At 36.1% G+C, this 21,141-nt stretch overlaps 1 protein-coding gene across 5 annotated transcripts in view; it reads left to right on the top strand.

Moving 5' to 3' along the window:
* Nucleotides 1–19,262, top strand: part of LOC129313617 (GPCR-type G protein 1) — a 51,490-nt gene extending 32,228 nt beyond the window's left edge. For 2 of the 5 annotated variants that reach the window (XM_054956885.1, XM_054956884.1), the window contains exons 11-15: nucleotides 5,070–5,141; nucleotides 6,067–6,197; nucleotides 17,376–17,527; nucleotides 17,655–17,700; nucleotides 18,764–19,262. In XM_054956885.1, the coding sequence (XP_054812860.1) occupies nucleotides 5,070–5,141; nucleotides 6,067–6,197; nucleotides 17,376–17,527; nucleotides 17,655–17,656 (357 nt within the window). In that variant the 3' untranslated portion in view covers nucleotides 17,657–17,700; nucleotides 18,764–19,262. Of the gene's footprint in view, nucleotides 1–5,069; nucleotides 5,142–5,272; nucleotides 5,717–6,066; nucleotides 6,202–15,080; nucleotides 15,713–17,375; nucleotides 17,528–17,654; nucleotides 17,701–18,763 lie in introns of those variants that run through there. The other 3 variants (XR_008594014.1, XR_008594013.1, XR_008594015.1) reach the window with 3 other exon arrangements.
* Nucleotides 19,263–21,141: the final 1,879 nt, after the last annotated feature.

Here is a 21,141-nt window from a genome sequence, read left to right as displayed (position 1 = left end):
ATGAGCCAAATATTTATGTTTCTATTGTTGGCAACCTTTTTCCATGGACCACATATGTTCTCAGACTCAAAGGATGCAGTTGCAAGTCATTGAATTGGAAGAGGAGGGGTTCAAGGAAGTTGACAGGACATAAATCCAGAAGTTGAAGCACCAAAAAAATTCGAATGTGTGCCAGAGCACTCTGAGTGTTTGCAAATTTCACTACATGCCATACAAGGTAGTGTGGGACCCTCTGTTATGAGAATTCTAGGATATGTGGGTCGAAGACAAGTACAAATTCTGATAGACAATGGAGCTTCTCATGCCTACATGGACTGTGACTTGGCTAGGAAGTTGGGTTGGAGGGACGGTTTCAAACTTGTGGCAAAAGTGAAAGTGGCAGGGGGTGGAAAATTGAAGGTATATGGGATTTTAAAAGGGGTGAAGTGGAAGATGCAATGTGAAGAGTTCGAAGGAGACTTTCAGATAATGGAAGTCAAGACCTATGACATGGTTTTAGGTTTATCTTGGCTTAAAACCATTTATCAGGCTTATTGGGATTATGACAATTTGTCCATGACCTTCTGGTATAATGGAAAAATATGTAAATTGCAGTCTCAATGATCTATAGGGTGTAAAATTGTTGATTTTAAAAAGATTGAAAGTGAATTAGAAGCTGGAGGACAGATGTTTATGCTGCAATTAGTGGAAAAGGAGGATGAAGAGCTGTGTTATTTTCAGTTGCAGGGGGAGCATGGTTCTAAAAAAGCTGTTCAAGGATTGTTGGAGGAATTTTCTGATGTATTCAAGGAGCCTAGATCTCTTCCCCCTTTGAGAGAGGGCCATAACCATCTTATTATTCTACAAGAAGGTTCTGATCCAGTAAATTTAAGGCCTTACCGATATCTAGCAGCCCAAAAGAATGCCATTGAAGACATGGTGAAGGAGCTGTTACAATCTCAAATCATTCAAGAAAGTAGCTCACGATTTTCTTCACCAATTGTGTTGGTGTAAAAGAAAGATAGGTCATGGCGCATGTGCATCGATTATATAGAACTTAACAAGAGGACAATGAAGAATAAATACCCTATTCCGCTTGTGGAAGAGCTTTTGGATGAATTAAGGGTTGCTAAATGGTTCACTAAGCTGGATCTAAGGGCTGGTTATCATCAAATTCAAACGGAGCCTGCAAACATCTATAAAACAGCCTTTCGTACTCATTCGGGTCACTATGAGTGGTTAGTGATGTCTTTTAGGCTCACTAATGCACTTGCAACTTTTCAGGGTGTCATGAATAGTATATTTAGGGAGTATTTACAAAAATTTGTCTTAGTTTTCTTTGATGATATTTTGATTTATAGTCCCTATTTAGAATCTCACACATGACACTTGCATTTGGTTCTAGAAATTCTAAGGAGAAATTGTTTTTTTGTGAAGGAAAGCAAGTGTACTTTCACTGCAACACAAGTAGAATATTTGGGACACATTATAAGTGGAGGAGTTATCTCAACTGATCCCAAGAAGATCAAGGCAGTCATGGATTAGCCTAAACCAACCACAGTAAAACAACTAAGATCATTTTTGGGACTTGCAGGTTATTATAGGAGGTTTATTGGGGGTTATGGTTCAACAACTAAGCCCCTAACTGAACTGCTCAAGAAGAATAATTTTTATTGGTCAAAGTTGGCTACTGTTACATTCAAAGAGTTGAAAGAAACACTAGTGGCAGCCCCTGTTCTTGCTCTTCCAGATTTTTCGCAAGTGTTTGTGGTTGAGACTGATGCTTATAGCTCGAGCATTGGTGTTGTTCTGATGCAAAAGGGTCAACCTATTGCCTTTTTCAGCAAAGTTTGGCTCCTAGGCACCTGAATCTCTCTATCTATGAGAAGGAATTGTTGGGGGTAGTACAAGCTGTGGAACATTGGCATCAATATCTTGAAGGAAGGCGGTTTATCATTAAAACTATCATTAAAACTGATCGGCAAAGTCTTAAATTCTTGTTAGATCAAAAGCTTAAAACTGCATTTCAAATGTATTGGGTGACCAAACTTATGGAGTACGATTATGAAATACATTATAGAAGGGGCAACGACAATAATGCAGCTGATGCTCTTTCAAGGATGCCAAAAAGTGAGTTTTTCCAAGTATCTTTGCAGACTTGTTCAGATTTCCTTTTTCTGGAAATTGAAAGAGTTGGGTTGAGGATGTTGATTTGCGAGCTTTAAAAGCTCATTTGCAACAAAAGGGAGGTGTAGAAGGCAACTATTCTTGGGATGGTCAGCATTTAAGAAGGAATGGCAGTTTAATGGTGGGAAATATTCATAGTGTAAGGAAGAAAATATTGGAATGGCTTCATGCAAGTCCATAAGGAGGACATTCAGGTATACAAGCTACTTATCAAAGAGTTAAAAAGTTGTTTCGGTGGCAAAAATTATTTGATGACATCAAGGAGTTTGTAAAGCACTATGATACTTGTGCAAGATGTAAGTCTGAATCAGTGGCTTATCTAGGGTTGCTACTGCCTCTACCTATTCTAGGTCGAGTTCGGGCAAGCATGACTATGGATTTTATAGAAGGGTTGCCCAAATCAAATGGGAAAGACACTATTTGGTTGATCATTGATCGTTTTAGTAAATATGCACACTTTTTGTCTTTATCTCATCCTTTTATAGCATCTACCTTGGCACAGCACTTTTTGGACCATGTGTACAAATTGCATGGGTCACCAGTCGAGATTATTAGTGATAGAGATCTCCTCTTTATCAGTAATTTTTGCAGGGAATTTTTAAAGGTTTTGGGAGTGGAATAGAAGCTTACCTCCTCATATCACCCACAAACAGATGGGCAATAAGAGGTGCTTAATCGTTGTTTGGAAAATTATCTGTAATGTATGTGTTGGGAAAGACCTAAGGAGTGGCACAAATGGCTTTCTTTAGCGGAGTGGTGGTGTAACACATCCTATCGCACTTCTACAAAAACTACTCCTTATGGACTATTGTATGGACAGGTTCCTCCTATGCATATTCCATTCACTCCACTTTTCATGTCTTATTGCTCAAATTATGCCCTGATCCTTCAGTAAAGCAGCGGCATCCCCCTATTGATTGGCTAGAATCTCCTTCAGATTTGATTCCAGAAAAACTATTGAATGAACGGAGGGGTAGAAGAAAAGGTAGGATTATTACGGAAGTTCTTGTGAAATGGAAGAACCTTCCAGATGAAGAGGCTAGATGGATTTCTCTGTTTCAGTTGCAGAAATAGCACCCTAGTTTTGTCATTTCTAACCCTTGAGGTCCAGGGTTCTTGAGGTATTGATATGTAAACTAGATAATTAGAGGATAATTCAAAAATGGTTAGTTACTGTTAGAGCGTTAATCCTATCCTAGGGGAACCTATATGAAGAGACTCTATGTAATTGTTCGGTATGTTTTGAAATAATATTTCCGAGTACTATTCAGAAATTCTCTCTCTTTCCTTCTATCTCTCTTGTCTCTCTCCTATTCTTATCTATTCTTTCCTATTCTACACATCAGTAGTAGTAAGTAATCTCACCTCCAAGTTGGCAACGTCACCTTCATCCTTGTTCTCAAGGTCACTTCTCTTCTTTGTTTCACTCTCTTGTTTCCGATGATGCTTAGCTCTTTAGTGTTCCAGATCTACTTCTTGCTATTTTGCTCTCCTTGTTGTTTATCGTTTCTCTTGTTATAGATCTACTCGATCTCTCCTGTTGTTCTGCTGCTCGCCATTAAGGTTGCCGTCGCATTTCAAGCATATCTAGAATGAAGCAGCATATCACTTCCGCCACCATCTCCTTCTTCACTACCTTCTTCATTTTTGTAGATTTTTTCTCCCAGTGTCATTTTGGGGCTTCTAGAAAGGGAAAAAATAACCCGTTCAACCTGTCTAACTCGTGGAGTTGAATGGGTTACTTTGGTTTTTTTCTCAGGTTACTTGGGTTAATCCGGGTTGACTTACAGCCAGTCTGAACAGTAAACCGGACTAGACAAACTGCCGGTTCACTAGTCTAGTACAGATTTTTGATGCAACCTCAGGATATGTTCAGACATATAAGAGGAAATTAAGGAAGGGGCAGGGAGTGGAGAAGAATTATCTAGCAGATTAGAAATATTATCCTGATGGTCCAGCAAATGAGGATTAAGTCATTGTAGACTCAATTTAGATGCTAGGATCATCTTTTGGCTTGCCTTAATATTTCATTGATTGTTTTGTTGGCACTCAGATCATGTTTTGAGAGTTAGACAAAAGTGAGGAGAGTGCTGCTCTCTTGAACACTAGTGAGGGATCTGTTATGTTGCTTTCATTTCTTTGGCTGTAATCTTGTTTATGCATTAGGGAATAGAGTTTTGGCCAGAATCAGTGACTTTTCCTTTTGTAACACTGATTCAGTTACCATGCATTAATATCAAAACCTCAAAATTTCCCTAGTTGGTTAGTTCTTGTATTTATGTTTTTTCTGTTAGAAAGTTATTATAGAGCAGAGCTCAATCATTTTCCAAACAATGCACGCCCTTCTCTCTAGGCAAAGAGGAAGATTTAAAGACCCAAAAAGTGAGTCTAGCGCAGCCCATACCCTTAGAAGACTCTTAACTCATCCCTAGGCAAACTCTAACACATCACTAGGCCATCGATTATTTTTCCTTATAACCAGGATGTGAAGGGCAAACATCTAAACCAGCAATAATGTTATCTTCTAAGCTCATTGCCTTCCTTGATTTCCTCTTATAGCTCTTAGTAAAATAATGAGCTCTATCAAAAACTAATAAGATAATGACTAATGAATACTAGTAATGACTAATAAATCCTAATAAACAGAAAAGAATATTTAAAATAATTATGATATCTCAGCAGTTTGAATTTTGCTATGAACAATTCCCTTTCAATATTAGATTTTTGGCTGCATGTTTTTGGGGAGATTTGGAGCACTGGCAGGTTCTTGAAAGTTGACATTGTAAAAATTTCTAGTTTCTTTACTGTTTGCCCTTGTGTGTGTCTGTAATTTCAACATGTAAAGTTTGTGTTTTTTACATGGCGTGAGGCTACAATTTAGTGATTTTGTTTTTCTTTTACAGTACATTTCCTTGCTGTTCATTGGAATGTTGATTGTGATATCAGTGCGTGGATTCTTAACAAATCTAATGAAGGTATTCCTGCAGCTTTGAATTGCTTCTATTTTTCCCTTTGATGTTTGCTTAGATAAGTTATACACGGATGTTTCGATTTTAGTTCTGGTGAAGTGAATCATGAATATAATTCTTTCTTATCGATACCTCAGCAGCTCAGCTTTGATACTCCAGGGAGAGCAAGAGTCAAGGAGAGAAAGAAAGGACTGTAAATTTTATTGAAAAGTTCAATATATTATATAAAAGTAGAATAAGTAGGTTTTGTTACTACTATTTATTGATGTAATTGTTATCTTTTTATTTTAAAAAATTAATTTTCTGTTTTTTTATTTTTATATGATTAAGACTGTATTTTCATACAAATGCACGGAATTGAGGGTAGGTTATGGTTCATGACATAGACTCATCAACCTCTATATTAATACGATGTTCACTTAAATGTACCATCACACAATGAACTCATACCCTTTACTTTTGGTCCACTACATTTAACCATTTTCCTAACTTATTGTTTTTTTTACATGATGCTTGGAATTCATTATTGAGACTCCCACCTTCCCAACTACCTGGGCTAGACCATTCTATCTCAAAAGAAGGTGGAGAATCATGCAATGAAAGCTAATTTATTGTCAAGAGTGACAAAATTTGTGTTAAATGAAAGGGGTTAGTTTGGTCTTATAATGAAATTTCAGCTCTTTTGGAAAATCATTTTGTCATATTGCAAAAAATATTCATGTTGCAGATTTTTCTTTTGATCGGAAGGATCACTTGTCTATTGTATTTTCCTGTCTCCTCATTAGCAACTTCTTGTAAAGGACTTTTGCACCGAAAGAACATTTAAAAGATGTTATTGGAAAACCAAACATAACAATGAAGTAATAATTTGTTGTGCTGACTTCTTATGTAGCTTGTTTATTTATTTGTGTAATTTTTTGTCTGCATGCAGTTCTTTTTTGCTGTTTCCCGAGTTGGAAGTGGATCTTCAAGCAATGTAGTCCTATTTCTGTCTGAGATAATGGGAATGTATTTTGTATCATCTATTCTTTTAATCAGGAAAAGCTTGGCAACTGAATACAGGTATTTGTAGAAATCTGTTAGAATATGATTTGTAGATTTGAATTCTATATTAGGGGCATTTATGTCTGTGTTTTTGTTCCTTAATATAAAAACAATGCTATGAAAATTGACAACAATGTTCATGATAGATTCAACAAAGTTTTACATTGGCTGTTAATGCTATGAAAATTGAACTGGTCTTTAAATTGGTTAGGTATTGGTTTATGGTTCTGTGGTAATTTGGGAGAAAAAATATATCTTTTCTTATTTATTCTAAGTAGTGTGATACAGATGAGTATTTATACGTCAAGCTTGAAGACAAGGTAATAATGACTAATAAATACTAAAAAGAATAATAATGACTAATAAACATAAAAAGATATTTACAGTAGTTACAATATCTCCACACTTCCCCTCAAGTTGAATCATAGATACTAATCATGTCTAGCTTGCTCATGCTACTTTCAAATGCAAGCTAAAGTAACCCCTTAGTCAATACATTTGTAACTTGAAGATTGGTAGGCAAATAAATTAAACATGAGATTCCTTCTTCCACTTTTCTCTAATGAAATGCCTATCCACTTCTACATGTTTGGATTTCTCATGTTGAACAAGATTCACAACCACGCTTAAGACAATAAGTTTTTGTGGTAAGTCCACTTTGATATGTATCTCTTCTAGTGCTCATTTCAGTCACAACTCTTCCATTATTCCTTAAGTCAATGCTCTTAATTTAGATTTAGCGCTACTTTTAGAAACAACTCTTTGCCTTTGACTTTCCTAGGTAACCAGATTTCTTCACACAAAAGAACAACAACTAGAGGTTGATCTTCTATCAGGATGAGTTTCTTCCTAATCTCCCATGATCCATTGTTCTTTAAAGCTCTCATTTCCTCCATAATTGCCATAACTGCATTTCTCCATTCTGACATCTCCACTTCCTCTTGAATGTTGTTAGGAACATTAACTTTTGTCCAAATTTGTGATAAAGGCCTGGTATATTGGAGAGAGGGCCTTGTAGGACATAAGCTTCTAAATTGGATGCAAAGTACAAGAACAAGGCTGTTTTCTGAATGGGTAAATTAAGATCATATTGATCACAAACTTGTTCAAGGATTTGCAATGACAAAGGTGCCTTTAGAGTAGATTCTTCAGGAACTACCACTAGTTTTGAGTCCATTGGTGCTTCGATGCTCTCCTTCATTGGATGTATGCCTTCATAAGTAAACCAACAACTAATTTGTTTTTTGGCTCTTATACATCACCCTTTACTTTTGAGTTGTCTTCTGTGACTAGCACAAGAGATGGCAAATGAGGATTTGATAGAGAAGATGAGGGTGATGGTTATGGTAGTAGTAAAGGCTCTAATGGTGTAAACCATGGATTAAGGAGTTCTCGTTCTCTATTAGATTCTGATGGGTACCTAAGTAGGATGGGAAACCTTGCCTCAAAAGTTAGCTACTGAAGTAGGAGAACCAACCCACTTATATATCCCATTGAGCATCCCATACTACTCAATGTGGGACTTGGTATCCCATACTACCAAGTCTATCAGATTCTTGTTCCCAAGTCCTAGATTCTCTATGTTCTCCCCTTGAAATGAAGAATTGGGATAGAACGGAATGTCTTCATGAAAGGTGACATCAAGGCTTACGAATATATATTTGGAAATAGGGTCATAGCACTTGTATCCATTTTGAGTAGGGGAATAGCCAAGAAAGATGCATTTAGTAGGATGGGGTCTAAGTTTACTGTTTTGGTGGATATAGACAAAGGTTGTTCAATCAACACATAAAGAGGAAGGTTGGTTTCAATATGAGATGTGGAAAAAGCACTTTGCAATTTTTGGAGAGGGGTGTTAAAGGATAAGATGCGACTAGGCATTCGATTGATGAGGTAGGTCACTATCAAAATGGCATCCCTCCAATAAAACTTTGGGACATAGGATGTAAATGAGTACTCTACCAACTTCAAGAATATATCTATTTTTCCTTTATGCAATCCCATTTTGTCGTATTGTATAGGCACAAGTACGTCTATGTATATTACCATGCATGTGGAGAAAGTCACTCAAGGATTGATTGAAATATTTAGTGCCATTGTCGGTATGTAAGACTCGGATGCTTGTATTGAACTGGTTTTTTATTACAATGAAGAAATTTATGAACATGGATGTAGCCTCAAACTTTTCTTTTATGAGGTATGCCCAACAAACACAAGTTTGATCATCAATAAAGGTAATATCATCAATAAAGGTAATGAACCATTTTGATCTAGTATGGTTTGGGATACAGGATGGTCCTCACAAGTCACTATGTATGATACAAAAAGTTTGTTGGGTGTGTACTGTGTTCTAGGGAATGATGTTCAATGATGCTTTGCTAGTTCATAAACTTGACATTGCACATCATGGTTGTTAGTTAGACAAAGGGATGAGAACAAACGAGAATTGTAATGAAAAGTAGGGTGTCTCATTTTCTTGTGCCATACTAGAATGTTTCCTTAGAGGTCAACATAGAATTGCATACACTAGTGACTTGTTGGCAACTCCCTCCTACATCTTTGAAGTAGAGCCCCTCTCACTTTGTAGCATATCCAATCGTTATCCTTGAAAAACGCAATGGGTTGGAAGAAAATTAGCACACCATTTAGATTGCTTTGTTAATTAGCTAATAGATATTAGGTTGCAAGCTAATTTTGGTACATGAAGGACAGATTCCATAATTATAGATTTTGAGATACAAGTACTCAATTTCCCTGCAACAAGAGCAAGAGACCTATAGGAGAATTGGGAATAATGCTTCAATATTTTATTCCTTCCAAGTAGGGAAAATATATACAGCAAAATACAACCAGCCTTTATAATTATGAGGACCAAAATATGTGGAAATATACTATATTTAATGTAAATATCTGATAGTTATTATAGGATCAGATATATTAGGAAGCCTTTTATTTTATTCTCTCTATCCCTCATTTCTCGGCCATATATCTTGGCCATATATTAGCTAAGTATGTATATATGTATGCGACCACTCACTGTATAGAGCACTCAGTTTTTTGCTCAGTAAATCTTCATGGTATCAGAGCACGAAGAAGAACGAGCAACTGAATCATCAGAGACGAACATGGACTCGAGCTTTCAGCTTGAGACTCACCGAAATACAGAGTCGACTGGCTTGGAGAGTTCGTCCGGTGCGAGCTCGCGTCAAGTGGCACACCTTGTGACTGGCCAAGAGAGCTCGCTCGTCTCTCTCGTCTCAGAAAAACTCACCGGCGTCAACTACCGAGAATGGCCCAAACGGTGCGGCTCGCAATAGAAGGTCATGGCAAATGGGGGTATGTTTCCGGTGAAACCCAGTGTCCAGAGGCAACGAATGTCAAGGCTCTCAGGCTCTGGAAGACCGAAAACTCAATGGTATGCTCATAGCTGATTAATTCAATGGCACCAACTGTGAAGAAGAGTTTTTTATTTCTCCTAATAGCTCGGGAGATATGGGACGCTGTGAAGGAGGCATACTCAGATGGGGAGAATGCTTCTCAAGTGTTTGAGATTAAATCCAAGCTATGGCTCGTAAAGCAAGGTAATCGTGACCCAAGTGAATATTACCTTGAAAAAACTGCTCTATGGCAGGAACTTGATCTGATTATTGCTGAAGAATGGACCAGTTCTGAGGATGCTGCTCGGTTCAGAAAACGGCTGGAGAAAGAACGACTGTATGAGTTGCTAGTCGGACTTAATTCAGACTTGGATGATATTCATGGCAGAATTCTGAGTTTGGAACCGTTGCCATCTGTCCGTGAAGCCTTTGCAATGATCCGGAGGGAGTACTCCCGAAGGAAGGTAATGTTGAAAGATGAACCCATTTTTCAAACCAATACTTTTGAATCATCTGCTCTTGCTGCCAAGTCTAATGATCCTAGAAGCATTAAAGGACATCACACGTGTGAACACTGTAAGAAAGTGGGCCACACAAAGGATAAATGCTGGGACCTCCATGGTAAGCCACCCGCCTGGAAGCCAAGAAAGGGAAAAAGTCATGGATATGTTGCTGAAAGCTCCATGGGAGATGATAACTCAGCCCTCAAATGATCAACTAAGATCGATCATTGAAATGCTGTCAGCCCTGCAAACTAATAAGCAACCTATTGCTAATGTGGTACAAAAAGGTAATTTTTCTAAAGCCTTGGCTACTATTAAAAGAGTATGCACTGGAGATTGCTGGATAGTAGACTCAGGCACGTCAGATCATATGACTGATAATATTAAATTATTTACAACCTATGTACCTTGCCAAAAAAACTTTACAGTCAAGATTGCCGATGCATCGGAGTCGGTTATCTCTGGTATAGGGAGTATACAACTCTCATCTACTTTAACCTTACATCATGTTCTGCATGTGCCTAATTTAAAATGTAGCTTACTCTCAATAAGTAAATTGGCAAAGAATGAAAAATGTCATGTTGATTTCTTTGCTACTTATTGTCTTTCTCAAGATCTACTGACGGGGATGACGATTGGCAGTGCTAAGGAATTTGATGGTCTTTACTACCTGGATGGAAATAAAGTCAGTAATGTTAGGTCATGCAATAAAGTGTCTCTTCCTAAGACTAATGAGTTGGAGTTGTGGCACAAACGTCTTGGTCATCCTAATTTTAATTATATGTCAAAATTATTTCCTTTAATTTGCAATGAAAGTGATTATTCTCAGCTCTATTGTGACTCTTGTGAAAAAGCAAAATATCATCGTATTTCCTTTCCTAATCAGCCATACATTGCATCAAAGCCTTTTACAATCATCCACAGTGATCTATGGGGGCCCTCTCGGTCCCTAATAGAACTCACTCAAAGTGGTTCATAACCTTTATTGATGACCATTCTCACGTTACTTGGGTGTTCCTTCTAAAAGAAAAATCTGATGTTTCTCAGGTGTTCATTGATTTCTATCATATGGTAAAAAATCAGTTTCACACGTCTATTCAAACACTTCACACTGATAATGGCACAGAATACTTCAACAAACATCTCTCTACCTTTTTACTTTCCAATGGAATTGTTCACAAAAGTACCTGTCCTTACAGTCCTCAGCAGAATGGTATTGCTGAAAGGAAAAATAGGCACATTCTTGAAACAGCTCGTGCACTTCTCTTTAGCACCATGTTCCTAAATATCACTGGGATGATGCTGTCCTAACTACAACCTTCCTTATTAACTGCCTTCCCAATCGCACCTTGTCATATAAACTCCCATTGAAGTTTTACACCAAACTTACAATCTATCCTACCTGGAAAATACTTTACCCTTACGGGTATTTGGATGTACTTCCTATGTTCATCTTCATCACACAAACAAACTTGACCCCAAAGCTGTCCGATGTGTTTTTCTTGGTTACTCTGCCACTAAAAAGGGGTACAAGTGCTTTGATCCCACCACTAAACGTATCTTTACCACCTGTGATGTCACCTTTCACAAAACAGAATCCTTCTACTCCCAATCTCCAATCCAGGGGGAGAATTGGAATGTATTGCAGATTGGCATGGGTGAAAACATGAGTGAAATACCTGAAACACCCAACCTTATAGCTGTACCTCATCATTTGTCTCTTGAACTCACTGATCTTGATTTGGACCTAGGAATTGAGAACACCAATACTAGAAATGATATGCCAAATCCTAGTTTAAAGAAGATGTCCACAACAGGGGGAGACACTAGATTTGCACAGACCTATACACGGAAAAACAAGACAGGTAAACAGACCTATATCTCAAGCACTGACCAAGAGTCAGAACCAAATGTAGGTCCAAAAGAAGATAATGGAGGAAGTCTGGAAGAATCAGGTGGTAAGGATGATATTGACCTACCGATAGCTATGAGGAAGAAGTCGAGAGCCTGTACTAGGCATCCTATGAGAGGTTTGTGTCTTATCAAGCATTGTCTACTAAATTTTCTGGATTTACCGCCCATTTGGACAGTGTTACAGTACCAAAGAACATTGAAGAGGCTATGGCCGTACCTGAATGGAGACAAGTGTAATGGAGGAAATGGAGGCATTGACAAACAACAATACTTGGGATGTGGTAGAATTACCTCCAGGAAAGAAAGCAGTTGGATGTAAGTGGGTCTTCACACCTAAATACAATGCTGATGGGGCTTTAAACAAACACAAAGGGAGACTTGTCGCTCAAGGGTTCTCCCAAGTGTATGGTATAGACTACACGGAGACATTCGCACCAGTAGCCAAACTCAATACTGTTAGAATAATTCTATCACTAGTAGCCAACCTTGATTGGCCATTACATCAATTAGATGTAAAAAACGCCTTCCTAAATGGTGAGTTGAAAGAGGAAGTATATATGAAGTTGCCACCAGGGTTCCCAGGAAATAAGCCGAATCAAGTGTGCAAATTGAATAAGTCCTTATATGGACTAAAGCAGTCTCCGAGAGCGTTTGAGAAACTCACACGGGTACTAAAAATGGCAAGGTTCAAACAAGGTCAAAGTGATCATACGATGTTCTACAAATACCGAGGCACTAAAACTACTGTTTTGTTGGTTTATGTGGATGATATGGTTCTTACAGGCGATGATGCTAAGGAGATTGAAGATCTTAAAAGGGCGTTGGCTCAAGAGTTTCAGATAAAAGATCTTGGAGAAATGAAGTATTTTTTGGGCATGGAGGTAGCAAGATCCACGAAGGGAATATCTATTTCTCAAAGAAAATATGTGCTAGATCTCTTAAATGAGACTGGCATGCTTGGGTGTAGACTTAGTGATACACCTATCTGAGTTGACAAGATAAGCAATGAAGAGAATCTTGGCAAGCCTGTTGATATGGGCAGGTATCAGGGGAAATTAATCTATTTGTCACATACTAGGCCAGGCATCGCCTTTGCAGTTAGCATGGTGAGTCAACATTCACATGACCCCAAGCAGAAACACTTGAATGAGGTCTACAGGATTCTCAGGTATTTGAAAGGTACTCCTGGAAAGGGTTTATGGTTTAAGAAATCTGAGAAGCGTGATGTGGAACTCTACATAGATGCAGATTGGGCAGGTGATCAAGAGGATAGAAAATCTACATCTGGATATTGCACCTTTGTTTAGGGAAACTTGGTTACTTGGAGAAGCAAGAAGCAAAGTGTAGTAGCCCGTAGTAGTGCAGAAGTAGAATTTCGTGCTATTGCTTTGGGAATTTGTGAAGGCATATGGATTAAAAGGGTGATTGAGGAACTAAAAAAGGATGTTAACCTACCTATCACTCTGTATTCAGATGGTATGGCAGCAATCAGCATCTCACACAACCCAGTCCAACATGATAGGACCAAGCATGTTGAGATAGATAGACACTTTATCAGAGAAAAGATTGATACTGGCATCATCCAGATGAGACACATACCAACAAGGGAGCAAACAGCTGATATTCTCACCAAAGGCTCGAGTAGAGATAAGTTTGATTATTTTATCAACAAGTTGGACATGATTAACATCTATGGTCCAACTTGAGGGGGAGTGTGGAAATATACTATATTTAATGTAAATATTTGATAGTTATTACAGGATCAGATATATTAGGAAGCTTTTTATTTTATTCTCTCTATCCCTCATTTCTCGGCCATATATCTCGGCCATATATCAGCTGAGTATGTATTATGTATGCGACCACCCACTATATAGAGCACTCAGTTTTTTGCTCAGTAAATCTTCAAAAAATAAGGGAGAAATTAAACCAGGAATAAAAAACAAAGAAGAAAGTCTGATCCTATAATATTTGCAATAAATGCATATAATAAAATGAGATTGTCACAGTCCCTTTCATGTTGAATCATAGATATTAATCATGTGCAACTTGTCAAATGCCAACATAATAGTCAACCTTGTCTCAAGCTAGTGCTTTGTTTGTTGTTTGTTCTCTTGAAGTATTCTAGACTAGCCGAATTATCCCATCATCTATCTTTTCTCTTATAAAATGCTTGTCAATCTCAACATGCTTAGTTCTATCATGTTAAACCGGATTATGTGAGATGTTGATAGCTGCCATACTGTTTGAACAAAGTTTGATTGGCAAATTTATACATTTCTTCAATTCTTCAAGTAGTTGCTTAAGCCATATACCTTCACAGATACCAAGTGTTATAGCTTTAAACTCAACTTTTGCACCACTTACAACTACACCCTGCTTCTTACTTCACCAAGTGGCAAGATTGCCCCAAACATATGTACAATATCCAGATGTGGATTTCCTATTGTCTTAGTCAAGTGTGAGGCTTCCATATACTGTTTGTCTTGCCTAATTTGCATTTTAAAAAAGTTCTGTATTCCATTTGTCAAACTTCTTGAACAAGAGGCCACTTCTTAGAGATACTTTTAAGTGTCTATGAATTCTGTAGACTTCATTTAAGTGTTTTTGCTTTGGATCGTGGTAGTGTTGACTGACCATACTTATTGTGAAAGAAATATTGGGTCGAGTGTGAGGCAAGCAGAGTAACTTCCCCCAAATCCATTGATACCTCCCCACATCCACAGCCTTACTAAGATCTTCCTCATCACTAGGGCTATGCAAAAATTCTCTAGTCTTGTACAACCTGGACAAACCCAGTCCGATCCGATCCTGTAAAAAAATTGACCCAAAGAATGAAAAAGACTAGCAAGATTGGATTTCTTCTTTGGGTTGTATTGGACAAGAGATCGAGCTTTTAGACCAATTGGTCTAGTTGGATCCTATAAAAATTATTTTTATATAATTATAATTATTTTTAATAGAGTTGATTTAGTTGAATGTAAAGCTTGAGTGTTGAGTTGAACGCAGCTTCTAATGTTTTGTGATAAATTTTATATTATTATAAGCATTTTTGTTATTTTAATTGAGTTTATTACATTGAAATGAATTTATTGCCACTTACGAAGGAATGGGGGGCAAGCAAAGTGAGGTATTGAACTACTGAGGCCAATCAACCAATCCTATGGACCAAGTTTTGGTCCTATTCAACTTTGGATTAAGTCTAGACCAAGCTAGACTACATGTTGCCTAATCCAATCTTTTCCATGAAAGAGATCAGACTTTAGGTTAAGCTGAAGTTCTGTCCTGCCTGTCCTTTATGTAGCCCTACTCATCATTCATCTTGTCAACTTGCATGGGGATATCATTGGGCCTACATTGCAACATACCAATTTCCTTCAAGAGATGGATCTCTCTGTGAGATGTAAATTCCTTTCTTGGATCAAGCAATCTTCATCTCGAGTAAGTATTTCATTTTCCCAAAATCTTTTATCTGGAATGCTTTGGCCATTGCAGTCTTGCTATGTTCAGTTTCTTCTAGATAATCTCCTGTAAGGACAATCATCAACATAAACTTGCCAAGACAATAATCTTACCATCTTGATGCTTAAAGAACAAAGTATGATCACTTTGTCCTTGAGTATATCCCTGCTTCTTCAAGACTTAGTTCTCAAACCATTCCTGGGGGACTGTTTTAGTCCATGCAGTGACTTCATCAACTTGCACACTTGATTTGGTTTCTTCCCAGGGAACCCTTGAGGTAATTTCATCTAAACTTCTTCCTTGAGTTATCTATTTAGGAAAGCATTTTTCACATCCAACTGATGTAATGGCTAATCAAGATTTGCTAGAGACAACAAAATTCTAACTGTATTGAGTTTATGAACCAGTGCAAATGTCTTAGTATAGTCCATCCCATAGATTTGGGAGAACCCTTTTGCAACAAGTCTAGCTTTGTATTTAGGTGTAAGCACCCATTTACAACTGGTTTCTTTCCTTTGGTAAGATCAACAACATCTCAGTACGATTATTTTCAAAAGCTCTCATTTCCTCTAACACTGCTTGTCTCCAAGTACAGCCATGGCCTCATCAATGTTACTCGGTACCCAAACACTATCAAGGTGAGTGACAAAAGCACTGTACTTTGCAGATAGGGCTTGAAAAGAGGCAAACCTTTCTATAGGATGTCGTGTGCAATATCTGGGTTTCTTTCTTACTGCAGTAGGGAGCTTCAAGTCATCTAAAACTTCACTATCCTTCATAATCACCTGCTCATCACCATCAATATTACCTTCCTCCTCTCTTACAATGACCGTGTCTATTTATCTCCAAATTGCTTGGTGTTGTAGATGCAAGGAGAGAAGTAGGAAGGTGGGGGGGGGGGAAGCTAGAAAACTGAGGAGTGCTTTATGATATTGATAGCAGACAGCATAACATCTCTTAGGCTTTGAACCCTTTTTTTTATATAATAGCTATGCCTTAACCAATCCTAACTAACTTGGCTAACTCTCGTTTAATATATTACTTACGCAACACTTGGTGCATGTGACCCATACACAACAGCTTGAGGGGGAGTATTCAGAATCAATAGAGATATTGTATTTATTACTCATGGAAGGGAAAGAAAATGAACAGTGAACCGTCTAACCAGTTAATTGGTTCAGTTTTTTTAGTTTTTACATGTGCTTGGCTGATTTGACCTGTTTTTAATCCAGTTTTTTATTTTATTTTTTATATTCCGGTTCATCCTCTCCTTTGAACTGGAGCATGCATTGGTCAATTGGTTTTTGGGTCAAACAGGCCGGTCTTGTCTGGCTTTTAGAACAATGTATTAAAATGTTGAGGGGGTCCTAGAGGTTGGTGTGCCTTCTATTTTGGTATATCTCTCTTCTTTTGTCTCTCTTCCCCTTACATGGTATCATAGTAATGTCTAAACCATATACCTTCCTTCGAACTTCAAACCCTACGATTGCCTTAAGAAGAACAATGAAACCCCCCTTTGATCATACTGTGAATACAAGTAACGGAGTAACAAGAGTTGTGCATGATGAGCGTCCATGTTTGTATTTAGACACCAATTTTCTAACCCCTTGAAATAGTTTACAAATGTGAATAGGATGGTACAATTCTTAGGCTACAATTTATCTCAACTTTATGAACTACTTACAAGTATTATTTGGCTAAAGTTGGTGATGGTATGATGATTGTTTCATAGTTGATTGTACACTCGAAAGACCTGTTTCAATTGTGAGACTGAATTTATGTTATATTGTTGAAAAACCATGCTCTGTATTAGAATACAAGTAGACAAAGGTATGAGACTGGAAGCTTGTGTCACATTTCTTGCAACTGCAATTCTGGTATGTCCAGAATTAGCTCTAATGTCTTGACCATTTTAATGTCTGATCTGATTTTCTTGACAGGATTATTATAACAGAGGTATTGGGTGGTGATATTCAATTTGACTTCTATCACCGGTGGTTTGATGCAATTTTTGTTGCTAGTGCATTCCTTTCACTGCTTTTACTGTCTGCGCATTATACATCCCGCCAAACTGATAAACACCCAATTGACTGTGAGTAATTGCACGTTTATTAATTGAGCCATCAGCTAATTTTCGGATTTCGTTATTGCACACGCTAAATATCTAGTTACTAGAGCAACGCATTGTTTACTAATTGCTGTCATCTATGTCTGGACAGGAAGCATGCAACCTCTATGCTTGTATAGTTTCAAAGGCCAACGAAGGTACAATGCTAGGCCAATAAACTTTTTTGTGGGTGAATTTGAATTTATTTTATAACTGATGGTGTGTTATGGAAGAAATGGATGGGGGGAGTGACAGAAAGGAAAAGGTTGAGGGGAAGAAGAGAGATACTTGTGTGCGTGTGTGTGTGACAGAGAGGGGGACGGGGCAGAACTGAATTCTTACTATGCCAAGAGCCTTACATGCGAAGACCGCTCCTTGCCGTTTAAAGACAGAAGGCTCAAAGGTTCACTAATACCCCCATCTTCCCTCTATACCAAAACTGCTTAATAAGTGAAGAAAAATCTGATTGCAGTATTGCACACGACCGTGGTATTCCAAAATTCCTACCATAGCCATTTAAAGGATTGACTGAGGAATCTGTACTAATTCTTTTCCTTGCATCCCTTTGAACTCCTTGCAACCTATTGAATGGCCATTTTACTTCTACTAGCTACTGTCACCTCCACTTCCTCTAATTTCTTCCTTGGCGGCCCAAATTTCTTGAACCATTTGTTTGAGTTCCAGAAAACCACGGTTGCTGTCATTAATTATTAAAATCTGTATGGCCTTCTCTACAAGCCTCTGCACTGTCATAGTTGTGTTATCCCTTGCCTCTTCTATCGGTTTGAGTGCATCTTTTTAATTGATTGTAATGCTGCCTTCTTACATTCTTCTCTAAATTCTTCCTGCACTCCGATCCATCTGTTGAACTGTTTTCTGCATCTAAAATAATTAACTTTTATTTACAGTCAAGAATCATCTGATTTTGTTTTAGAAACTAATCTTGTTGTAGCCAATTAGAAAGAGAATCACATCTCTTTGAAGTTAATTGACAACTTTGCTTCCTAAACTATGATATATCTAAAGAAACATATCATGTGGCTTAAGTGACCTTAGATTTCCATTTATGGGGTGAGCCATTTTCATCATTTGTACATTTGATGTTAATGTAAGTCATTGCTTTAAAATTTTAAATAGGAGTACTAGTTTTTTATCATTATTATTATTTTGAGTGCACGTTTCATAATTACATTTTTTGACGTGGAATGATGCTATCTTCAGTGACCATGATGTGTGAAGATTCTTCGACAGCAAGAATAGCAACAAAGGATATAGAATTTGCAGTTCGCTCCATAGGTAATAGGAAAGTGACTCATCAAAGCTCGTATAGAAAAGCAACATGTCGGTCGGATGACTGCTTTTAGACGATATTTGATGGCTGTCTATTAAAGTGTTGGTATATCATCCTAGTGCATCAGCTTTATGATAGAATGTAAAGAAAAATGGTTGAGTACCAATTATTGTTCAATTAGTAGAGAATTTGCCTCTTTTTATGTTGTGTTTTTGGAAGCTGATAGGCAAGCTTATTTAGGAGGGGATGACCCAGGCAAGTGCTATCTCACCATTATTTGGAACCTACAACGTTGTACTTTTTATAGGAAAATATTGATTACACGTCACGGGGACAGCTACTCTTGTGCGATAATGCTATCTGCAATGTTTACTCCTTTCGTTTGACTCTGGCTGGGAGTATCTATAATATTGCTTCAAAATTGCTTGATTCTTTGTTGTAAATGAGTAGTAAAATAGCCTACTCTAATTTACAAATACTTTTGTGGCAAAAAAACAAAATGCACAACTAATTTGAAATATTTCTTCTTCTTTTTTTTTTTTAAACGGACAGAACCTTTTGGAGCTGTAAAATTTTCATTTATCATATCATGTGTTGTGTAAATTTGTACTTCACATTTTTTCGTTTTAGGATAAATAAGTAAATTATTTTTTGAACTTTATGTTCAATAACATTATAGATATCTGAACTCATTTATCATATAAATTACTTTCTCAATTTTTAAAAATAATGCAATTGTTAATAAAAGTTAATTTTAATCATTAATTGATATAAAATGATAGAAAATGATCTAAAAAATTATAATAAAAGCCCAAAAATTGCAGAGAATGACCCAAAAAAATACAAAAATGATCAAAAAATTGTAATTTTTGAAGTCCTTTTCCATATTTTCTGGACAGATAAAGTTAATTTTTATTAATAATAGAGATTAGATTGTATCATTTTTAAAAGTTAAAAAAATTTACATAATAAATAAATTCATGATTTATAGTGATTATGGATTTAAAATTTATGAGATAATTTGTTCATTTATCCTTTTTGTTACTCCATATGCTTCACATTTTTTTTTATTTAGATAGATATTTCAAAAGCGAGAAATAATCTATCCATCTATTTATATAATAAAGTATAATGATTTTTTACTGCATACGCATAATGGGGAAAAGTTACTGTAGATATTCAGTAAAAAATCATTGTGCTGTTTTTCAAATAAATTTTTCACAAAATAATAACATATGAAAAATTATTTTTAAATCTTATTTTAAACATCATATTTATTTTATTTTAAAATTATATGAAATTATGTTATATTTTTCAAATGTATATAATTAGTTATTAACTTTTTGAATGACTTATAAATGCACATAATATATGGTCTAATATATTCTACAATGAAATATATTATAAAAATTTTTAATTTTCACCAAAAAATCACATATTCCTCCCGTTTAAAAATGTAAAGCATTCTTTAAAAAATTACATCTTAAAAAATGTAAGACATTTTTAATCTTTTAAGATATAATCATTACAATTTTTTTCAAAAGTGTTTCAAATAATAGTGACTTTATATTTATTATAGAGTGTTTAATAAGGGTAAATATGAAAAGATAAGGTAAGTTTAAAAGTAGGAAATAACTTTATTAGGGGGTGAGATTCGATTAAAAATATTTTACATTTTTTAAATGAAGGAAGTAATTATTTACACTAGACTTTAAATTGCATGAGATGAAATATTATAGAATATAATAAGGTATAATTTATGTTTTGAATAAATAATCAAATTAGCCTGCAAACTTGGGCAAAAGCGTATGGAGTTCTAAATTTATTAATTTATGAAAACAATGTAATTTGGCCTATGGTGTTAATAAAAATTAATTTTATTATTAATTCACTACAAAATAATAAAAAGGATTTCAAAATTTTAAAAAAATTTAAAAACTATAATGAAGGGCTCAAAAATTACAACAACTATACAAAAAAAGACAAAAATAAACTAAGAATTTTTTTTGTCATTTTTTGTAATTTTTTTCTCCTTTTCTGTCATTGTCTGGCTAACTAACAATTAAAATTAATTTTTATTAAAGGTAGAAGTCAAATTGTACCGTTTACAAAAGTTAAAAGATAACATTACACAAAAAATAAGTTTAACGTCTTAGATATTAATGAACTTATAGTTTAAGCCTTAAGGGTCAATTCGCTCATTTATTCTTATATTTTTAATATATATGTATATATAAAAATAAAAATAATTTTTATATTTTTAACATGCACAATATCATGAATTTTTAACTACAAGTTATTTGTATTT

This window comes from Prosopis cineraria, unplaced genomic scaffold (genome assembly GCF_029017545.1).
Source record: "Prosopis cineraria cultivar Desert tree isolate PC_DT_omini unplaced genomic scaffold, ASM2901754v1 PC6, whole genome shotgun sequence".
NCBI lineage: Eukaryota > Viridiplantae > Streptophyta > Magnoliopsida > Fabales > Fabaceae > Prosopis > Prosopis cineraria.
This window is presented reverse-complemented; position numbering and strand designations above follow the sequence as displayed.